The sequence below is a fragment of the Lichenostomus cassidix genome, chromosome 3, assembly GCF_008360975.1.
Source record: "Lichenostomus cassidix isolate B80296 chromosome 3, HeHo_3.0, whole genome shotgun sequence".
Classification (NCBI taxonomy): Eukaryota; Metazoa; Chordata; class Aves; order Passeriformes; family Meliphagidae; genus Lichenostomus; species Lichenostomus cassidix.
This window is the reverse complement of record NC_139483.1, coordinates 68,727,681-68,746,330: the sequence shown is the minus strand read 5'-3', so window position 1 is coordinate 68,746,330 and position 18,650 is coordinate 68,727,681. Positions and strand designations below refer to the sequence as shown.

The window sequence follows — 18,650 nt, the reverse complement described above, 5'->3', positions numbered from 1 at the left end:
CTTTGCAGCTCTGCCAATGGTGCCGCCGGGTGTAGCGGCAAGATGGCGGCGCGCGGCTGCCGCGCCGGGAGCGGGGTGCGGGTCGTCCGGCGGGCGTGAGGAGGCGGCGGGAAGGGGGAGCCATGCTGCGCGCCTCTCTCCGACAGGTGAGTGCGGCCTGCCCGCCTGCCGGGGGTGCCGGGGAGCGGAGCGGGCTCGCAAGGTGACCGGGGTCCTCTCGCGTCCCCCCTCCCCGGGCGGCCCGGCAGAGCGCTTCCCGTGGCTCCTGCCCTCGGCGGGGATCGCGCTTTCTCCCCGTACCGCCCCGGCGCGGCCTCTGGCACCCGGCTGCCCTGACACACGGGCTGCGCTCTCAGGTGTCGGCGGCGTTGAAGGAAGGACGAGTCACTCCCACGGAGCTCTGCCAGCGGTGCCTGGCCCTCATCAAAAGCACCAAGTTTCTGAATGCCTATATTACGGTAGCGGAAGAGACCGCTTTGAAGCAGGCTGAAGAATCAGAGGACAGGTATAAAAAAGGTATGTTTGTAAGTAATGTCAGTCTGTAGAAAGCTGCTGTGGAAGAGCTGTCAGTGTTAGACGCAGCACCTTTGCTTTTTAAAGGGGGCGTCTTGGTTTGTTTAACTTGGTTGATGACGCTCACGCTTGAGGTTTCTGTGGGTGCTCGTGGATATACTTAGGAGAGTATTTAGTCCAAAAATCGGAGGCAAAACCTGGACCAAGCAAGGCACTGCAGGTTAAATGGGCTCTGTGCCTCCTGGACAGCACTGCTACCGGGTGCCTGCTGCTTCTTTCTTTGAGCAGGTCATTTGGAATGTGTAGCCAACAGGTACCATGAGTAGGCAGATGCAGTGGTCACTCACAGGCCTGACTGGGATAGGCAAACACCTGGCACAGCCTGTTGGGTTTTTAATTAAGAAAGCAAATGAAAATAAAGCAGCTTCATTAATTGTAGGTAATAATTGGTGAACAGACCAGCTTTCAGTCCTGTTATCTGCAGCATTTAGAAGCTGATCATCCTAATTTTCCTCTGCATTTCGAGAAAGACAGGAAAGGTAAATTTTCACCTAATAGGATACTTGTTTTCCTCTGTAGATGGCACTTCCTGTCCTCTGGCAGCTTAATAAAATTGTCAGCCAGGGTGCTTTGCTTCCTGATATAGGCCCTTTGGGGTTTTTTTCTTGGTGGTGGTGTTTGTCGGTTCATTTTTTGTTTTTGGATGATGGATAATCACTTGGGAAAGATTTTCACTGCTTCAGTAATTTTTGCAGGTCATATCTACTGTGTATGTCAGCTAGGCAAGTTTATGGCTCCCAGCCTGGTGATGGAGCAGATTTAGCAGCACCTATGACTGAAATAAGCACCATGTGGTCACATTGGAAGAAGTTTGCTCTCCTTTGGATAGCCAACCTAGATGAAAGCAGTTGCCTGTCTGGAAGGCTTAGACACATTTGCTGAGCTGTGCTCTGAGATGCCAGATCTGGTTTGGGCAGACTGCTCAAGTGTTTGAGTTGGAATGGAAGATGGTTCTTGCAAATGGAACAGACAACCATCAAATACCAAGTGGAGAGCAATCTTGCTTCCAGAAACTGCCCAAAGGGACACGTAAAATAAACAGTAATTGATGAGAACACTATATATATAGCAGATTTTGCTTTAATCTCTGTTGTTTTACAATCATTTCTAATGCAGGTCAGCCACTGGGCATTCTAGATGGAATTCCTATTGCAGTAAAAGATAACTTTAATACAGCTGGCATTGAGACAACATGTGCATCAAATATGCTAAAAGGTACAGTAAAGCTTTTAAAGTAAAATCAGATCTTTTGGTCTTTAGAGGGTTTAGGGAGTGGAGTCTTCCAGAAATCCAAGTATTTTCAGAAAATGAGCGGGAGTCATTCAAGGAAGTACATTTATTCAGTTTCACCAGCCAAGTTCATATGGTATTACCGATGCATCTTTTTCGTCTTCTGAGCACATTATCACTTTATTTATATTTGCATACATTTAACAACAATCATAATAAAAACCTGTATACTACAATAAAATGGTTCCAAAATTCGCATTTTCCTTCACATTGCTTTTAGGTCTAGAGGAGAGCAGTCAGTACTTTCTGCCTAGGAAATCCAAAGACAGTCCTTTTGTTGTTGTTGTTCTGTTTATAATTGCTGACTTAAATAGTTTTCTTGTATGGCTGTAGGAAGAATGGGCTTTAACAATCCCAATATACAAACACTTTCTGTAATGCCTTTAAGGCGTTTTTTAAAATTTCCTAAACTCATTGTTTCTGTTAACATGCCATGAAGGTTTTCAAGGCATTACAATGTTTTTATAATAGAAGCAAAAGTAGAAAACATTTCTTTTATCGGTTTTATTCTACACAAGGAAAAACTTAATCCTTGTGGAAGGTAGCACAAGTAAATTAGCAGAACTCTAACCTGATCATGGTTTTTTTAATAGGAAAAGAAACAAAACTTGACTTTGCTCTTGTAAAAATTGTTATATTAACTGAGATACTTTTCCTTAAAACACATCCTCAGACCTGTTGTGATTGATTGCAGTGAGTATTAGGAGTGATTTCCTTGTTCCTGATGAAAGTGGGAGTGGAGAAACGCCTGTCAACATTCACGAAATTAATTGGTTACTACCTGAGATCTCATGTCACTATCATAGTTCTCATCCTAGGTTATGTAGGGTCTAAGTGGTAATGACAACTTCAAAATGTTCAGAGTAGCTACTTGTGAAAATGATTTGTATCTCACGTGTTGCTCTTAATTGTTCTGATTGTTTTCAGGTTATATTTCTCCTTACAATGCTACAGTAGTTCAGAAATTACTGGATCAGGGAGCTGTGCTTCTAGGTAAAACAAACCTAGATGAATTTGCAATGGGGTGAGTGATGTTTATTATTTCTAATGTGTGATTGTATATAAAATAGCACACACACCATCTGTTCCAATATACCTGTAATCCTTAACTCCTGTTTCTGTGAGGTGAGACAATAATGAATACTTACTGGAAGGGTTCACAGAGCTGCATGAACTTCTCCCTGAGCGTTTACAGTGTTGTGTAAATGATACAGACGCTGAGTTTTGTGAACACAGTGTTCGAATGAAGCTGTGCTCAGGAGGCAGGAAGTGGTCCAGCCTTTGCAGAAGGCCAAGGACAAGTGGCCTTCTTCTAGATTCAGTAGTGTGTTAGTAGAATTGGTCACAACGCAGTTAATTGCTGCCTTTTTCTCTCTCCTTACTGATGGCTTTTTGCCCTTAGGTAATTATTATCGTGCCCCCAATGGCAGTCACTGCTTCTGCAGGTTGGCCACTGGGGTAACGTGTATGAGTACTCCCTGACTTGCTGCACACAGTCTAATCTAGAGAATGCTTTTAAGTTTCCTAAGCTTACGTTGGTGACTTTTTGTCAGGAACACATTGAAAAGTGCTCTTACAAATTGATTCTTCTGCAAATCAGTGAAGGCAGCCAAACTGTAGCAGAGAACAGCATCGAGCTGTTAGGGATGGGAATCATTGCCAGGTCTGGAAGGGAATCTTGGGGACTTTAGTCCCATATGAAAAACAGTAAGTGCTGTATTTTGGTTTTATTGTACTTAAACCAAACTCATAGGTTTGACTGGAAATTCATATGGAAGGGTGGAAATACTTGTACTGTGTTGTTTTGAATAAAGTAATTTCTGTGTAAAAAACCTATTCCTTAGAGGAAGAGCAGGCAAAAAGCTTGGGAAAAACCTGATTATGCAGTATTACAACTGGTCTAAATTCATCAAAGCACAGGATTCTCCTAAAAAGGCTTATCTCAACACTGGCTTCTCATTTCTGGTTTGTGTTGTTTGCATGATTTCTTGATCAGGGAGCAGATCCAGCTCTAAAGTAATGATGTCTCAGTGAGGTTGGTTTTGTACCAACCTTGCTGCCCGCTCTGTCTGATGATTTGGCTGATAACAGTGGCACTGTGGAGTCAGGTGGAGCATGGGGTGGAGGTTCTGAGGAAGCAGGAAAGTACCCCCTGCCCTTGCTTCTGGTGGCAGCTCACACTTAGGTGACCACAAGCTGACTGAAACCAGTTTCTGAGAAGCCAGTGTGGCATTTTGATCCAGTGATCTGTGGCCTCTGCAGCGGGCTACAGGGTGACTAATAGTGTGTCATTTCAGAGAAGTGCTTGTTCCTGGAATTGTGGAGCTTTTTTCCCACCTCTGGCAGCATAATTTTCCCCATGACCGTGACATTGCATCAAATACAGGGTTAGAAAAACAGAATACCTTTGTTTTGAAGCAGATCTGCTCCTTAACTTTTACATAGCTCAAATAATTTTTATATCTTTGTGACTGTTTTTTTCAGTGACATTGGCAGAAGTTAGAAGGAGGTACCAGTTCAGGTTCTTTGTCAGAACCTGGTGAAGAGAGATAAATTTTACAGTTGTGTATAATGTTGTTGAAGTTGACTGCATAAGGATTTATATACACCAGTCTTTCTCTGTTGAAATTGAATTTGTGAGGATGACTGATGAGGAATTGGATAAAAAAAATTAAATGGGTGAATACAGTGTGTCATCTGTCACTTCTGTCTGTATTTGTCCTGTCTTAATATCTTAGATCTGGGAGTACGGATGGAGTATTTGGACCAGTCAGAAATCCCTGGAGTTATTCAAGACAGTACAAGGAAAAGTCTGTTCCAAAATCCCATTCTGAAGACAAAGAGTATAACTGGGTAATAACAGGAGGGAGCTCAGGAGGCAGCGCGGCTGCTGTGTCGTCTTTCACATGTTTTGCGTAAGAGGCTTTTGAAATTATCTTTCACTAAATGTCTCAAAATACATTGGAATATTTAATTTCATAATTTTCTCATAAACTGGTATGAAATAAGAGCATTATTGGCACTGGCATGCAAGAATTTATTTCAGCATCCCTAGGTTATTCATGGCATATCATGAAGCCAGAATTAATCCATGCAGGCAAATTTTGACTTACTCACTTCAAGCATTATTCAGTGGTATGACCACTTTGCACTGCTTGAAATAAAATTACAGTGGCAGTAAAGGAGTGACAGTTTTATTCTTATTCCTACATAATCTCTCAAGAAGTCCTACGGGGTTTGTGACACATCCTCTTCCTCGCTAAGTGCATTACACAAATCCACACTGAAAATATAATTCAGCAAATTAGGAGATCCCTTAATTTGTAACAGTATAATAATCTTTCCTCTCCTTCTTTGTTTTTATAGGATAATTACGTAGTAGTACATGAGATTTGAGACCTAAAAGCTTTCAAATCCCTGAGTTAACAAAAGAGTACAGAGTACTTACTACATAGATACTTACAAACTTGCCATTTCTTCTAACTATTCTTAAGTTAGTTTTAGTGTTGAAGACAGTTTGAAACTAGTCTAAAACTAGTCTAAAACAAGTCTAAAACTGAAGACAGTTTTAGTGTTGGGGGCATTTTTTAGGCAAATGTGTGTTTATGATTGCTGGGGTTTTTTTTTCCCTAAAGGAATTTAAACAAGCTGGATTTTTTCTTTTTTTTAATAATAATAATTAACTGTATGGAGTAGCATAGCACTGTTTAGCAAATCAGTTGTCTGTACTATCTTCCCCATCTGACTGTTAAAAGAAAACTGATCCCAAACCCTTATATCTTGCATTTTATGCAATTTTTAGAGCTACATGTTGGAGAATGTTTTATAGAAAATTATTTCAATTGTGCTCTTAATTGGAAGGTGTTTAAAAATGCATTGTAGTTACTTTATCCTTGTTAGTCCATAGACTACATTACAAGCATCTATTTTGTAGTTAAAATATTCTTGCTAATGTTGATTACAACTTTTAAAATAATTGAAAAAAAAAATATATATCTTCATCTCCCTACCCTTTACTGGGATATAACCTACTCAACATTTTAATACTGTTGAAATTGAACCCTGTGCAGCCATTCCCAAGGAGTGCTGCTCCTTATCCTGAGCCAGAATGGGCTGATCCTGAGGGGGTCTAGCACCTTCTCTTGTGTAGCTGGGCTCCCATTTTGCACTGCTCAGCACATTGTCAGATCAGAGACGTTTTTTCATTGAGCTATTTTATTGCTTATAACCTATTGTATATCCACCCTATTAGTGTCTTTCAAGCACCAGGAATGCTGTCAGTCTTTGTATTTTCAATTTGAGATTCAAATGTCCAAAAATGTTGTAAAATTGAGGATGTTTTATATCAACACAAAAGCTTTGAAAAAAATTCCACTTCAGCAAAGTCAGTTGAATTGGTTCAGCCATCTCAGAAACAAAGGTCTATGGGAAAAGTCATGTAATCACTTCAATGAAAATTCTACCTGTCTCTGAAGTTTAAATTGATTTTTGCAAAGATTTTAATGAAAACTGCTTCATTTTTTAAATGCTGCTTGAGTTAAATTTATTAAAAAGAGGAGAACAGCATGTTTTATTTCAATACAATTTTTGAAATAAAAATTTCGATTTAGAAAGAAAGTTTCAACTGTGAACAAAAAAAGGAAGTCAACTTCAAAATAATAATAATAATAATAATAATAATAGTTTTGTGTTTTAATTGTACCTAGGCTACTGTAAATTGGGTGTTCTTATCCAGTCTTTGTAGGTTTGGAAACAGGAAAAAAAAATCTCAAGACTTTCCAAAGTATGCCTTCTTGTTAGGGGCTAGAAGTGTTGCTCTTCTTTTGTATACTGGAAAATGCAGATTCATGATATTTCCTAGCATTCAAATTAGATATCAAATTAGATATCAGTGTTTAAAATTGTACCCTGAATCACTTGAGATGTGTCATTTGGAGTCCACAGTATTGGAACAGACCAACAGAGAAGGCAGAAGAAGGTATTTGGGGCCATTTTTAAATGGTCTGAATTCTACCTATCTGCTTTGTGAAGAGAATTGGACTCTCTTAATGGCTAATTCAGAGACCCTAAGAAAAATCAAAGATAAAAACTAGACATAGGGAGCAGACTGGAATTTAGGCTATGTGATTATAACTTCTGATCTGGAAGAATTGACAGAGTTTTAAATCCATGCATCTTAAAGCCACACATTCTTATGATTTGGAAATGTTCTGAATTATCTTACTAATGATGATCCTTTTGAAACCATAGAGCCTTAGGGTCAGACACAGGAGGATCTACCCGAAACCCTGCTGCTCACTGTGGTGTTGTAGGTTTAAAGCCAACATATGGACTGATCTCTCGCCATGGTCTCATTCCTCTAGTGAACTCCATGGATGTGCCAGGAATCCTAACCAGATGTGTGGATGATGCAGCTGTTTTGTTAGGTACTACTACGTCATATGTCTTTGTTTACAACATTTCCTCAAAATAAACTGAATTCTAACTAATGTATGTTTTTCTGCTATTAACATGTCATGTCATTTTTCAGGTTCACTTGCTGGACATGATCCTAAGGACTCTACCACGGTTCAGGACAACTTTAAGCCATTTGAACTACCTGATTTGACTGATGTCAGCAAGCTCTCAATAGGAATTCCAAAGGTAACATTTGAATCCTGTTGACAGTTGTGGACAGGAGAAACAAATAAGACACCTAACAAAGAAACACTTGTGTCTTCCCCACCACCTCCCAGTCTCCTATGGTTTGAAACAGTGAAGACAGGACAAGCAGCTCCTGGAAAAGAGCAGTATGGTGTGTGTTCTGTTGCCTGTTGGGGCAATTTGGAGTAAGCATACTTAATGCATTGTCTAAAACATTTTGTCATCATGGTGGGAAGCACTGTCAGGAACTTCAGGGGAAATGGGGATCTTCAGTGTGTCGTTCTCTCTGTTTCTCTTTCATTAGTCACCTTTGTAACCTCAAACAAGTTGCTCTTGGTGTCTTCCCATGCCATGAGCTTGATACTGGTTTGTGCAGAGCTTTGAGATACTTGTCTAAATGGCACTGTGTTAATGCAGAGCAGAATTTTAAAGGCAATTGAATGACACAAGGAGCTGTGATTTTCAGAGTTCTAATAAGAATTGAAAGACATCTGTAATTTGGCATCTGATGTGTGCAATTTAATCATGTTTGTAACTATAAGGGTACTTGAAATTTAGGAACAAAGTTTGGGACTTCAGCCTATTTTTAATTTAATAAAGGCTCTGCCTTCAAAGAGACAATGTGAATAACATTTATTGGTTGGAGTCTCAGTATTGGAACCTAAGCTAGAATAGGCATGCCAAAAGATTTAATTTGGTAAGCAGAGATGTGCACTGACCAATTATTCACAATCTGTAAAATGTAAAAATTACATGCCCGGAAAAATTGATCATCTGCATACTGTTTAAATTTTGATAAATTTAAAATGGTGATACTGGTTAATTATTCCTATCCTTTGGACAGTTTTTTCTACCTCTACAAGTTATTCTAAACAGATACATGCATACATTAAACATGGGTCATAGCTACTCAGAAATCAGAAAGTATTATGACCCAGATATTGTGGGTTAGAACTAAAACAAGTATTTTCAAAAATAGGGAATTTTGATAGAGCATCCATAACTTGGCTCTGAAACAGGAATGTAGTTAATCTAAGTCTTTTCCCAACCCATTGATTGTAGTTCTTCTTTGGTGGGTAGTTTTATTTGTTTCACCGAGGTGTGCCAGCTACTACTGATATGCTGTGGCCATTCATTTTTATCTTTCCTGCTCACAGCAGCCCTTAGCTTTCGGATTTAGACCTGAATAAATTCTACCCATGACTGCAGAGCAGTGCAGTACAGTCTTGATAGATAAATAAGGGGATAACCAGGCAATCTTCAGAAGAAACTGCTGAAATTCCATGATCTGTGATACATACGTTGATCCTACTGAGATGAACATAATACCCTTCAAAAGACCAAATCCTGTTAATTTAATACTTCTTGATTGTACAGAATTTAGTAGATGCAAAAAGCTTTAGTAAGTACTTTTAATCATAGAGTGGTAAGATAATGGTTTCAGTGTATTTTTAGCGAGGAGTATTTGTGTTTTGGTTGCTACTAGAAGTAAACCAGTATGTAAAATAACTCCTCTTCTTGTTTTTCCTCTAAGGAATATCATGCACCAGGGCTGTCTAGTGAAATTCTGGCTCTCTGGTCAAAGGCTGCTGACCTCTTCAAGAATGCAGGTGCTAAAGTGGTTGAAGTGAGTTTACCACACACTCGTTACTCAATTGTCTGCTATCATGTGCTGTGCACAGCAGAAGTGGCATCAAATATGGCCAGGTTTGATGGACTGGAATATGGTAAGGCCTTTGAAAAAGCTTTTTTTCTCAGACAGTAGAAACATTGTTGAGTGCCATGTAAAAGTGTTAGTTTTTATAGATGTTCTTTTCATGGTTTGGATGCTTGATGTTATTTCTTCAAGGTGGAAAAGAGTAAAAAGCCTTGTGCAGATAAAAATGTGGAAATAAACACATATTTTAAAATATTTCACTACCAGGCAAATCAGTGTCTGCTCAAAATCTAGTTTAGTATTTCCATAATAAGACAGGAATATATTTTGTTGTTTTTCCAGAACGGTAGCATGTCAGACTGCAGCAAATAGTGATCTGTTGTATGACTATGTGTAACCTTACTTGATGTCACGAAATCTTAAGGATTACAATAAGTATTAATATCCAAAATGCCTTTTCTTTTCAGGACACCGTTCTGACATGAAGGAGTCCACTGAAAGTATGTATGCTGCAACACGGCGGGAAGGCTTCAATGATGTCGTAAGAGGAAGAATTCTGTCAGGAAACTACTTCTTGTTGAAACAGTAAGCAGAACATCTTGAAATTCAACTTTGCCAGGTTAACAAATTTTTGAGCAAATGGTGATTAATTGTTCATCGTGGCATGAAAAAGAAATAATCATTACACTAGTAGCTGTTTGTATTTTTATTATTGCTTTAGCTCTATAATACCTAGTGAACTGTTAATAATGAACAAAAATGTTTTCCTGGAGTCTTACCACTGAGCCTCCTAAATTAAATAAGTAAAACAACTTAGTGGTATTTTTTTCCCCTGCCAGAGCATTATTGGCATCCATTAGTTAAATTAGGGAGAAATCTACCCTATGGTATGACATTGAAATCATACTGAAGTCATTACTGTCCTAGTGTTAGAAGTTCTGTAGCTGTTAATCTCATTAAAACTGCATAGAAAAACTGCTGGTACATTGTAGGGAGGTCTTCTAGAGAAAGCCAGAGACAAAGCAATTAAATTAACTGCAGCTCTTTGCCTCAGTGTACAGGGAAAGAGAAGCATTGGCAGAACTACTGAACTGATGTCTTTACAGAAGTCAGGGTTTTATCCAGCTCACGTAGAGAAGCTGGTGCGTGGATCAATTTTATGTTTTTAGTTTTCAATCCTTATCCAACAGTCCTAATTTATGTTAGTAAAAGTGCTGTTTTTCTCTGTCTGAATTTGTTCAGATACTAACAAAAATATTAGGCATGTAATCAGTCTCTGTAGTGCACTTGCTTTGAAAGAGCTCTGTCAGCAAGAGTATTCATCAGATGTGACTTCTAATTGCTCTCAGAGACAGGAATGTTGTCAGTCAGTCTGAAACAACCAGCTTTTATGGAATGCCGATATTCCTGCCAAGTGTGCTCTCTCTGCTTACAACTGTCCAGATCAGCTTTCCTAAGGCTGCATTAAAATTCACATAGTTAACTCTTCTATGAAGGAATACACAATTGGCTTCCACCAAGATCAAACGGGAGTTGTGTTCCTGTTCCACAGTAAATTACTTTTGAAGAGCAGAGTGGAGGGTTCAGAAAGCATTCTTAGAATAAGTAGTAGAGAAAACCCATCTGTGTCTCCTGCAAGTATTGTCTTTTACAGTTTATTTACATCTTACTTTTCAAAGCTTTAAAATAACTAGGTAATTGTTCCGGAAGTTCTGTTCAACATCTTTAGGGACAACATGGACAAGGGGATTGAGTCCCCCCTCAGCAAGTTTGCAGACAAGTCCACTTCGGGTGGGAGTGTTGATCTGCAGAAGGGTAGGAAGACTCTGCAGAGGATCTGGAGTGGCTGGGCTGAGGCCAGTTGTATGAGACTCAACAAGACCAAGTGCCAGGTCTTGCCCTTGGGTCACAGCAACCCCAGGCAGTGCTGCACGCTGGGGACAGAGTGGCTGGAAAGCTGCTCAGTGGAAAAAGACCTGGGGATGCTGCTCAACAGCAGCTGAACGTGAGCCAGCTGTGTCCAAGTGGCTAAGAAGGACAGTGGCATGCTGGCCTGTGTCAGCAATAGTGTGGCCAGCAGGACCAGGACAGTCCCCCTGTACCTGGCACTGGTGAAGCCACACCTTGAATCCTGTGTTCACCTTTGGGCCCCTCACTACAAGAAGTACGTTTAGGTGCCAGAGTGTGTCCAGAGAAAGATAATGGAGCTGGTGAAGAGTCTAGACCACAAGTCTTAGGAGGAGCAACTTAGGGAGATGGAGACATTTAATGTAGAAAAGGAGAGGCCTTGTCACTCTTGCTACAACTACCTGAAAGGAGGTTAGTCTCTTCTCCCAGGTAACAAGTCATACGTAGGAGAAGAGGAAACAGCCTTGTGCTGCACCCCATGAGGTTTACATTGGATATTAGGAAAAATGTCTTCACTGTAAGGATTGTCAAGCATTGGAACAGGCTGTCAAGGGAAGTGGTGAACTCCCCATCCCTCGAGATATTTAAAAGATATGTAGATGTGGCACTTAAGGACTTTCTGAAATTAGCAGCTAGGTTGATTTCTGAAGTGATTGTAGGTAAAGGTCTAATTCCCATGATATAACTTACTAACTTGAATCCACTGTTTATTACTGATTATAACCATTTTCATTGCTCTTTTTCGTAATCTTAAATCTTTGGATAACTCTTAAAAAAGTGGGTTTTGGGCAATTTCAGTTGTTTTATCTATACATAAATACTCTGTCATATACCAGTTAGTAATACACCCCTCCATTTTTCTTTTTTTTTCTCTTTACTTTTTTTTTCTTTCTCAAATAGCTGTGGGTTTAGATGACAGTTACTTTTGAAACTGGACTTCTCTGAATTTACAGATTCCACATTTACCAGTTCTGCATATGAAGTTAAAAGGAACAACAGATATAAAGCTGACTAATGTGTTTCTGCTTCAGAATTGTGTAAAGACAGAAATCCATAGACTACATGTTTACATTAAGAGAAATAAGTGTAGGGGAAAATAAGATCTTTATATTATTCTACAGAGAAATGTACTGCAACCACATACCTAGTTTTAAATCCATTTGGAGTCCTCCCTGGATGATGGGACTTTTTCATATGCTTCAAGTATCTTGCTGGATTGAATCCTTAATGATAAATTCCTATTTTTCAGACTTGTGTGGTTTTGTATTTTCTAGAATTTGCACATGGTGTAACTCATGGGGATGGTCCTGCACAGGGCCAGGAGTTGACTCTGTGATCTTGATGGATCCTTCCAACTCCGCATTTTCCATGATTATGTGAAATTCAATACACAGTTTAGTTTCCAAATGGTCATAAAAGTGTTGTTTTGATTTTTAGGTAATTATTGTAAAGTAGGGTTTTGTTTTCCCTTCACCTTTCTTCAGCTGTGTGCCATCATCTCTTCCTTCTCTGACAGCTTCACTGCTATGAGAGCATAAACACATAAGTGGTGACTAAGCTTCCAGTATATCAAAAACTCAAGTACCAGTGTGAGTCAAAATTTTATCGAAAAGCATTACTGGGCTTGTCTTTTCCACAGTAAGAAATTAAGTTCTGTATTTTGGGAATTAAAGTCTCAGGCCTTTATGTCCCTATTCCTTTCTAGGAACTATGAGAAGTACTTTGTCAAGGCACAGAAAGTGAGACGTCTCATTGCCAATGACTTTGTGAAGGTTTTCAGGAGTGGTATTGACATTTTACTCACTCCCACCACTCTGAGTGATGCAGCACCATACCTAGAATTTATCCAAGAAGACAACAGGACCCGCAGCGCTCAAGATGACATCCTGACACAGGCTGCAAACATGGCTGGTGAGTAGGGACAAGAACTCAGCTATGTTTTCCCCTGCCTAGTCATTTTAAATGTCTGGTCACTTTAGCTATTTAATCTTCTCTTTAGAATCAAGATATTTCACCCCCATGTTGTATGTCTTGTGATAACCAGGGATAAGGACAGTTTGTTAAATGCATGAAAATGTAAGACTAGATGTTAAAGTGGGGCTCCTTGGAGCTGTGTGCTGCAGGTAAAATGAATCTATTCCAGAGACAAATCTCTTTCTAAGGAGAGCTGATTATCTTTTTCAGAGGATGCTGACTCGTTAAATCTAATTCATTTCTTGGGATCATCTAGCATGCAATTCATTGAATCAAATTATTTTAGCTAGTCTTTTTTCTCTACATAATTTTTTTCTGGTTCTTGTAAAATTGATACAAAAATTACTCTGAGTTTAATAGTAAGTCTGCATGTGTATTTTTTTAAATTTATTTCAGGACTGCCAGCCATAAATGTTCCTACAGCTCTTTCAGAGAGAGGCTTGCCAGTTGGGCTTCAGTTCATTGGACGTTCATTCCAGGAGCAGCAGCTTCTCACTGTAGCCAAATGGTTTGAAAAACAAGTACAATTCCCAATGATTGAACTAGAAGAAGTAAAGAGGCACGACACTGGCGTCTTTCAGCATCAGAAATCTGCTTCTTTTTCATAGCATGGGACTTGTCTTTCAGCCAGTGCAAGAAAGCTGTGGGGATGGTCTAAAAATGTATTTCTGCAGTTAATTGTTTTTTGCAGAAGTAATAATCTGTTTTAAGAAGACGTTATGCAGTAATGCACAATGGAATCACGACAGCTTGTTACTGTTTAATTAAGGCAAAATGAATCATAAAGTAAACATGCCAATGTTATTAGGAGCCATTTCTTACTGATATTAAAAACACCAGTTGAAATTATGTATCTTATGCCTGTGAAGCTGATTTTTTCATCCCCAGAGGGTGTGTAAGGTATCTGACTAATTAAATAACTGACCTAAACTTCTGTGTGAAAACTTCATGGTTGCCAAAGGGCTTGGTTTCCTTCTGGAGCACTTCTGTAGACTTTTATAATGACAACAACCAGACAAGCTCTGTTGGAACAAAGGTATCAAGGATCTGTTCACTAAGAATTGAACACAAATAGAAACAAGGAAATAACATGGAACCATAGAATCCTTTAGATTAGAAAAGACTTTCAAGATTATAAAGTCCAACCCAGCACTGCAAAGTTCTCCACTCAGTGATATCCCTTATGGCACCTCTACACATCTTATGTGATACTTATTAAAGTCGTCATGAGAAAGTTAAATCACCCCTGCATTAGGATCCCTGTTTCATGAAAATTAAAATGTGGAAATGTTAGTTCATTCAAAGAAACAAAAATATTCCCTACTTCTAGCTTACTTGTGCAGGAGGTGAAAATAACCTCTGGGTTTACCAATTGTGCCAATTACCCTGGTTACATCCATGTAGGTAATGATGAATTCCAGGTATCTTCTGGGGAAAGGTGTGTAGTAGTCCTTGAGTAGGTTTCTTTTTCCCTCATTGCTGTTCTTTACAATCAACACTCAAATACTTACTGAAAGAGATCATCTTACTCAGTGTGACTCTCTGTAGGAGTAATACCACCTATTCCTTCATGGACAGTGATTCAACACAATAGTAATGTGAACTGAATTTCCAAACCATCATCTTGTACACTGGAAGACTTACTAAACAACTAATAACATGTTTCAAATACTGCCATTTCCATTTCTTAAAAACATGAAGGGTGCAGTTTGTAGATGTTTGTATGACTGAAAATTCACTTTCAGTCATAGTCTACAGCATGCGCAGATTTAAGTAGTATAGAGTGGGGAAAATGACTGGGGTGGAATCTCATACAGAAACATAAAGAATCTTCCTGAATTACATATTGTCGTATACTGTATTGTCACCCATATAAAAAAGAAAAACCTTCTTTCTAAAAGTAGCAGATGAATTGGTGAATTATCCATATGCCAAAGTGAGCTTTTTCAATACCTTTCCCACACAATTAAAATGGTACACAACTAAAATCCCCATATTAAAAAAGTTAAATTTTTAAATACTAAAAATCAAGGTACAGACTGTTTGCAGCCTTATTCTATCTGACTTTTTCCATAGAACAAGTCTTTAGGGAACTTCCTTTTTCTGATAATGGGTGATGATGAATTTATCCTAATGAAATATTTTCACTGTTGTCTTGTTCAGTAATTTAGGTCTGCTGTAATCATGGATCTTGTTTTACAGCAGCTTGCTGACCAGAGCTCTCAGTGAGGTTATCCAAGTTGCTGTGCCTGGATATATACTTTGAATAGCTGCTCTTTGATCTGCAGTCACATCCCAAACCCAGACCTACCACTTGCTGTTTCTGAAAGTAAAGGTCAATGTCTTTGGTCCAGAGTTTGAGATAAAAGTCCTGGCTGTGAAGAGCATTCCTGGAGAGACATGAAGCAGCTTGTAGTGTTACAGAAGACAACAAGCTGAGAATTGTACTTTCCTTTGGAAATTAATTCTGGACTGACTTCGGACCCACTGGAAGAAATCACTGCCTATGCTTGGCGATCTTTATCTTAAAACCTCCTCCAATATGAAGAGATACCTAATGTAAAACTGGATCAAGGCATAGATCCCCAGACCATGTTTGCCCGGCATTTAGACGAAGGGTAGGTGAAGGGGAGCTGGCCCTATAGCTGCACTACCTTTTTTGCAGTGCAGCTTTGATTTCAGTCTGCTGAACCCTCTAAAGGAGCATTCAGAAGATCATAATGATGACCTGTTCTGACACAGGTCCTTCTGAGTTTCTGCTGCTGGCAGATTTCTGAGCATAGAACAACTGTGTGCTGAAATACACAGTGGGAGAGGTACCAACCAGACAGACACCCATTCTGCTTGGTATTTGCAACTGTATGTTGGCAGTTGAATTAAAGGTTGTAGAGACTTAAGAAACAAACTCCTACATAGATACTTAAATTTCTGGGCTGTAAGAGTCACATCAGCTCCAACTAGGTTTCTGCCCTGCTCCCACTCCTAGCTGGTTTGTATTTTTGGGGTCCATATACCTAATGCTTTCTGTCCTCCCATTTCTAAGGCTGCAATTTCAAACCAGAGGTAAGAACTTAGGAACCAGTTTGGTCAAGCTGCTTGAGGATGTAAGCAAGAGTTCCTTACACTGTGCAGGAGAATAGCTGAGACTATTGCTGTCGTCATATTTGAAAAACTGGTAATTGACTCTGGGCCCTACAGCTGTTCCCAAAGGAGCTTAACACCCCAGCCTACCTATAGGTATTATGGTTGTGAGGGGTATCTTGGAGCAGAGCTTTGTGCAGTTGCTCCCTGTGCCAGATCATGGCTCCAGAGTTATGAATAGAAAAGTTTCTATGCCAGATAATTAGACTCTCAAAAACCCCTTGTTACAGAAGTAAAGGAATTCCAAGGAGCAGGAAGGTCTGCAGGTAGAAAAGAGAAAAAAAGGAAAAACCCAAAACCCTGCCTATGGAAACATTTTGTACAGCTGTCTTGAAAAACAATTCACTGAAATAATGGAGTTGGAAGTTTCATGGCATTGCAGCACAGCCACAGTGGGAGGTAGGTGTAACCTTACCACACCGTGAGCCCAGATAATTCCAGTGTTTCCTGAAAGAAACAAAAGCTAAAGCTTTAACAAACAAGCAGTCTGGGTTTTGGTGCAAATTGTTTTTCTTTCAGGTAATGAGAAACTGTAAGGACATTGTACAGTGGAAAAGTGTTATTGAGAAGAAAATTGTTAAGACCTTTCACTTAAGATGTTTTTAAATACAATTGCAATCCAATATTGCACTCCATGCGGTTTCCACATATGAATGTTTCCCTCACCCTCTTTAAGAGCACTCATAACAAGGAGAAATTCAAAGCAAAATTTAACCTAAGTGCTGCTACTTACTTCTCTGTTCACGCATTTCTCAGTCATCAGGTATCATGCAGTTAATAGTAACTGCAAATTCATTGTAACCTCCCTTTCCATAGAGCTAGCTGTTTCTCAATGGGTTTTATGATTCACTCAGGAGCTAACCTGTTTGGAAAGCTGCAATAGGGAATGGGCTTTGTAGCCTACTTGGGGTATCCCACAGGCTTCCCCCTCAGCTCTGCCCCCGGAATACTAACAGCAGTACCACTGGACTCACATACAGATGGGCAACTGAAAAGGGAGGAAGAGGCGTGCACAGCATGCCTAAAAATCTCAGCTGGAGTTATATGGCAGTCATACTTCATGTTAAATTGATGCCCACAATGCCAGCAGAGAGGACAAGGAAATAAGCAAAAAAGTCAGAGGAGCCAAAAAAGGTTTATCTAAATTTGTTATTTTTCCATCTGTGTCACAAATAAAAAAGAATGTATCCAGTTACAGGTGTGTTTGACAGAGGCAGCAAATGAAAAACACAATCTTCTTAATTAGCTCGCCACACCTTCAGTTGACTAATATCCAGATGCAATTAAGCAATTCCAAGCTAACCTTTCTTTGTAAGCAGAAGAAAGGGTTTTTTCCCACCCAGCACAGGCATCCTCATGTAGTCACAGGTGAAGAGCAGTAAAAGGTGTCTTTAGCTCAGGGGTGCAGGGCACTCAGGGGAAGCAGCAGGAGCCCAGCCAGGGCACTTTGCCATGTCCTGTACCATTTTACAGCCCCAGCTACGGTATGATACCCACAGTAAGGTGAAAGTGCTGTAGAGAGTAACAAGCCACGTCTGCAGCACATTATGTCATGAAATGGACTTCAAAGAGCTGGAAAGGGAATCTTTTTCAGCTGAAGAGACTGTTCTTGTATGTCACCATGCGTCACAGCCAGTGCTGAAGGGATTTGTGTGTCCTGCCTTGCCGCACTGATAGTGACACAAGGTGCACAGGTTACTGTCATGTGTGCCAGCTCAGACACCTGGGCCACCACAGGGACTCCAGGGCTAGAGACCACTTTCAGGGGATGGTGCATTTTCATGGGTGAAGAAAGGGCAGAGGACAAACTGTCTGAAAGGCTGCTGCAGGAGGGTGTAAGAGGCCATGATAATGGAGCAGGAGCAGAGGCAGTAGGTGGTCAGTACTGGCTGGCAGCAGCTGGGCACCTGCCTGCACTGTAGTGTGAACTGGGACAGCTGCTGGATTGCAGCTGCTGTCTGCCAACACCAGTCCCAAAGGGGGACAAGCTCCTGCACTGCTGTGTATGGAGGAAAAGCACTGGGCACTTCATTGTGCCACACAGGTGAGGAGGTTTCAACTTGGGAAGTGACACTGAGAAGCACAGAAAGCTGTCTAGGCAAGCTGAGAAACATCAGGAGGTAGAAAAGACACAAAAAGGGGAAAGGATTAAGTGTCATAAAAGCTGCTAACTCATTCAAGTAGCCAAACTTGGGAGAGGAAGATTGAAGAGATAAAGGACATGGGGATAAGGAAGCACACAGAACCTCAAAATATCCTGAGCTGCAAAGGACCCACAAAGCTCAGCAGAAGTATTCTGGTGAAGGAGGGGCCCTGACTTAATGCTCCTAAGTAGAAATCTTTGAACGTAGGCACCTTTTATAAATTGTACCTCTCTGAACAGAGAGGCAGCTTGATTTAGTCCAAGACCAGTGTTTAAGACTTGCATTCACAAGCTTTTAGTGCCAAAGTTCTACTCAGGAAC

General features: G+C 40.1%; 1 protein-coding gene across 1 annotated transcript; it reads left to right on the top strand.

Moving 5' to 3' along the window:
* Nucleotides 1-8: 8 nt before the first annotated feature.
* Nucleotides 9-13,894, top strand: QRSL1 (glutaminyl-tRNA amidotransferase subunit QRSL1). The gene is made up of 11 exons (XM_085056238.1): nt 9-146; nt 357-516; nt 1,690-1,788; nt 2,791-2,887; nt 4,602-4,778; nt 7,114-7,289; nt 7,394-7,506; nt 9,041-9,233; nt 9,631-9,748; nt 12,777-12,982; nt 13,442-13,894. The coding sequence occupies exons 1-11, from the start codon at nt 123-125 to the stop codon at nt 13,651-13,653; spliced, it is 1,575 nt and encodes a 524-aa protein (XP_084912364.1). The 5' UTR covers nt 9-122; the 3' UTR covers nt 13,654-13,894.
* Nucleotides 13,895-18,650: the final 4,756 nt, after the last annotated feature.